The sequence below is a fragment of the Pseudorasbora parva genome, chromosome 13 (genome assembly GCF_024679245.1).
Source record: "Pseudorasbora parva isolate DD20220531a chromosome 13, ASM2467924v1, whole genome shotgun sequence".
In the NCBI taxonomy this organism is placed as follows: Eukaryota; Metazoa; Chordata; class Actinopteri; order Cypriniformes; family Gobionidae; genus Pseudorasbora; species Pseudorasbora parva.
The window spans coordinates 27,506,320-27,511,053 of record NC_090184.1 but is presented as its reverse complement, the minus strand read 5'-3'; the positions used below and the strand labels follow the sequence as shown (position 1 = coordinate 27,511,053).

The 4,734-nt window shown below is 37.9% G+C and overlaps 1 protein-coding gene across 1 annotated transcript; it reads right to left on the bottom strand.

Moving 5' to 3' along the window:
* Positions 1-676: 676 nt before the first annotated feature.
* Positions 677-3,226, bottom strand: LOC137038190 (macrophage-expressed gene 1 protein-like). Its single transcript, XM_067412638.1, has 2 exons — positions 2,684-3,226; positions 677-2,386 (listed from the first exon to the last, which is right to left on the bottom strand). Exons 1-2 carry the CDS (start codon positions 3,131-3,133, stop codon positions 839-841), a joined length of 1,998 nt encoding a protein of 665 aa, XP_067268739.1. The 5' UTR covers positions 3,134-3,226; the 3' UTR covers positions 677-838.
* Positions 3,227-4,734: the final 1,508 nt, after the last annotated feature.

The window sequence follows — 4,734 nt, the reverse complement described above, 5'->3', positions numbered from 1 at the left end:
ACCGCTCTATGGACTTATTTTTGCTATTGATTATTCCTGACACTTCCTCTGTAGTCCCCTCCGGGTTTCTAATAAACACTCTGTCCTGCAAATTGAATCCGTCTCTTTCTGAACCGTGACAATTTACAGTATTTACATGGTTGATGTTTAATATGAAAAAATAGCGCTCATAAACGGGCGTTAATGGCATTCTCAAGTGAAACGAGTTGAGGCTTGGACCCAGAAACGGCATTCCTTACGTCACAACTTAACAAGCGGATTATTAAAACTAGCAAAATCTAATGCTATTTTCCTCACCTCATGTTTTGCAGGGTCAACTTCCTTTTTGATGTTTGCTCCGCACACACCACGTGATGTCACACAAATGAGGGCATGTCATTTTGATTATGCAGTCTCATAGCTAGGGCTGAGCAAAAAAGTTTTTTATTTTCACAAATCAGGAGAGAAAATAAACTCTGTATAGTTATACTGTCCCATTCAACCTTATGTCCCAATCACCCTTAATTCACCTGTTTGAACCAATTTAATTATTTTAAGGAAAATGTTTTGCATTGAGAAACTTTCTTTGTTCACCAGTTTAATCAATGTATAGTATTGGGTTACTTTGAAAAGAATATAGGGCTACTACCACAACTACTTTGATTAAAATCATTATAATGACAAGGAAATTGAACAGAGCATAGTTTTGTTGTTGTTTTCATTTAAACTAAAAACATATTTTTCACCCATCACCACTTGTTAATCACCAGGTAATTTGATTACAATTCAGAATTGATTGTATAATTTGCATTCTCATATGTATATATGCACTTTTAAGTTTGTCCACAATCTAAACATTTTAAAAAACTGTTCCTGACACCACAAGAGCAGTCAAAGCTATCAGGCCACAGGTTACACCAGCCTTTTGTCCTCCAGACTCAAACATTCTAGTCATTTCAGGAATATCTTCAGGATTTGCCTGTTGCCACATCTTTGTTTCTCCAACCCTCACCCAGGAAACATTACCTTCTATCATTACAGCTATGGAGTCATTATTCATCCTGCCAACCATTGGTGGGCTTATGAATGGTGGGAGATGGACAGGTTTTAACTGACCACCACTAAACACACCAGACTTGACACAGTACAATATCTGACAGCCATCACTAATGGCAGCAAGATGTTGGCTGAACTGAGGTGGACAGCGAGATTGACCATTTGCAAGAGGGTTTCCAGACTGGCAACTGAAGAAACCACCAAAAGGCGCAGAGGATTTTGTTGCTGTTACATAGTCATTGCTCAGACAAACCATCATGCCATTAGACAAAAATCTTTTAACTAAGAAATTTGGAGGACAGCTGTAAGATTTGGTAAATGGGTTTTGCAAAGATGGTCCATATAGACCTCCAAAGAGGTATCCATTGTATACAGGTGCTTTCTGAGCTGTGGAACACCAGTAGCTGTCCACTTTTGCACGACGGACAGAGTAAACATCAACGCAAGTTTGGTCACAACAAGTAGACAACCATAAGAAACCACATTTGCGGCAATTATTTTGGCATTCATCACGGGTATAACCTCTTTCTACCGTCTCGGAACGTAAAAAGGTGGTGTTGTACTGCGGAGGGCAAGAATAATCCCCAGTGGCTGGGTTTTTCTGTGCTGTCTCATCACAGATGGCATTTCCATCGGATGTCAATGGAGTGCATGCTTGGTAAATGCCTCCGAAGTTAAGATTGGTGACTGGACCGTCACAAGAGGCATCGTTTACATTTGCCTGAAAATTGAAATTTGGGGAATCTAGATCTATACAACCTGGAATAGTGTTTACCTTATAGTACAGCTCTGCAGCCTGAGAAACGAACAAAGCTAACTTATTTAATATGGGTTCTGGTAGGTCTGGAAATGTTGATGGATTAAGAAAATAGTGCAGTGGCAGCCCAGAACGGTCAATAGCCACCAGATTATTGAGCGTACTCTTTTGCCACTTCCTTAGAGTGATGCCAGGGTAGAATAAAGCTCCACCATGGCTCTGAATAAAAGAATATGTAATGTTACCCTGATAACTGCTGCTTTGAGAGTTTTGTTGAGATGTTCTGACACCAATATCAAACTTAACTTTGCTAAAGAAGTTAAAGCCTGCTGATGCAGTAATAGTAGTCTTGTCTGACTGACTGTTAGAGACATAAGACATTTTTAAATAGTCCTCTTGTACCAAAGTAGCACCAGCATCAATACTTGTGATGACATGAGTACCATAATCGAGGATGAGTTTCTCTGACAGATACGTTGCTAGACGGGTTTGTTCGTTCTCAATAGCATATGCGATTTCCCTTGCCTGTTGAGCAAAGCGGAGATCCAGAGTGAAGTCGGGATACGCATTTACTGTGTACAGATGGTCACGGACCTAAGAAAAATACAAAAGAAGTAAAACAAAAGACAATAAGAATGACAAATAAAATATTATAAGAATTGTCTATTTTAATAGTGCAAATAAATATGTGAACACATTAAATACCTTTCACTTCATGAGCTAAAAATTCTGACATTTTAGATTTAATTATGTTAATAAAAGTGTTGAATTCTTTCATTTCATAATCTGAGTGAAAAATATAATATAATAATGTTTAATCTTAAAATTATTCAGAATTTAGTTTAAGCATTAATAATATTCTGACTGTTTTTTATCACTGTTGTGACTTACTTGAACTCGTGCTGTTGCAGAACTCTCGCTCACTTGGTGGGTTTTCATACGCTGGTTTTCTTTGGAGAATTTTCCATTAAGAAACTTAAAAAAAGAAGCATCAGCATTAATGGAGCTTGAAGTGGAGCTGATCTGCTCCATCCATGACATGATGATCTCAGAGTTTGTTTCTACTGCGCTCTTTTTCTGTGGAATGACAAAGACTTCATCTGGAATGAGATATACAAAATCTTCTGTGGTCTGACACTGGGAATAGCTCAGATTCATCACCCGTCCCATGTCCATGTTGCGAAGGTTATCCCAGCCTCCACCTGGTAGAACCTCCAGTGCTGTTAAAAGTAAGTTTTTATGACACTCATTGAGTCCATTACTTGGACGAATGAGTTGCTGAAGGTTACAGACATTGATAAAACAGCAGAGTATCAGCAGACAGGAGGCTCTTGACTCCATGTTCACCTGGTGTGCTGTGTAAACATTAATTTCTCTCAGAATCGTATCTCTTATTTATATGTTACGATTATAGGGTGTGTGGTTTTCACAGAACCAGTTTCAGCAATTACACAACAAAAGGTATTATGTTACTTTTAATTTGCCTCATAGCAACCAAAACACATCCCTAATTCAAACCACATACAAACCACATCTAAATACAACAATCTGCTGTCCAAACATATTCTGTTGTTTTAACTGGAAACCATCATATCTCCACCCAGTTGATAAAGCATTTAAATCTTACTACTGGTGAGTTGTAACTACAATAAAATTATTCATGTTTAACACTTTACATTTATGCAAGAATGAATTGTTTATTTATCAAAATCATTCATTCGAAATCAAATAAATTAAAATAAAATTTACTTCCAAAAAATATTATGGCATCCCCGATACACATTTCCATTTAATTTAATACATGTTTATTCTAAATTTAAATATTTTAATAGAAATTTAAAAAATCTAATTAAAATTGAAACAAATATAGATACACTATATTGCCAAAAGTATGGGGAGACCCCTCCAGTGAATTGAGGTGTTCCAATCTCTTTCATAGCCACAGGTGTATAAAATCAAGCACCTAGGCATGCAGACGCTTCTACAAACATTTGTGAAAGAATGGGTCGCTCTCAGAAGCTTAGTAAAATCAAGTGTACTGTGATAGTTCCATTCGTAAAATTCGGATTATGGTGTGGGGTTGTTTTTCAGGGGTTGGGCTTAAACCCTTAGTTCCAGTAAATGGAACTCTTAATGCTTCAGCATACCAAGACATTTTGGACAATGTCATGTTCCCAACTTTGTGGGAACAGTTTGTGAATGACCCTTACTGTTCCAACATGATTGTGCACAGTGCACAAAGCAAGGTCCATAAAGACATTGATGAGCGAGTTTGGTGTGGAGGAACTTGACTGGCCTGCGCAGAGTCCTGACCTCAACCTGATAGAACACTTTTGGGATGAATTAGAGTGTAGACTTCTAATCCAACATTAGCGCCTGACCTCACAAATGCGCTTCTAGAAGAATGGTCAAAGCTCCCATAAACACATTTCTAAACCTTGTAGAAAGCCTTCCCAGAAGAGTTGAGCTTTTACAGCTGCAAAAGGTGGGCCAACTCCATATTAAATCCTAAGAATGGGATGTCATTAAAATTAATGTGCATGTAAAGACAGATGTCCCAAGCCCCTTCCTCTGCATCAGTTGAGACCTTGCCTCCACCCAACCCAGACAAATGTACAAACAGAGTGAGTAAAAAACTTCAAATGAGAAAGTAGAAATTACTCATCATACTCTAACAGGCCAATTTATACTTAATGTCTCAACAATGTCAATTTGAAATAACTTGGTTAAGTAGAATTTACTTAATTACATACATGTAAAATCAAAAGAAAAATTAAAGTATATTTTACTTTCCCTTTCGAGGGAACTTCACACTACGTCTACTAGGGACAGCTTTAGGAACGCCCACAGCGTGATAGCGTCTGATGCAGGTATGTCAACTCAGCCAATGGCGAGAGTGAGCGTCACGGGCGGGTGACATCACGTCCAAGAAAGGATAAATA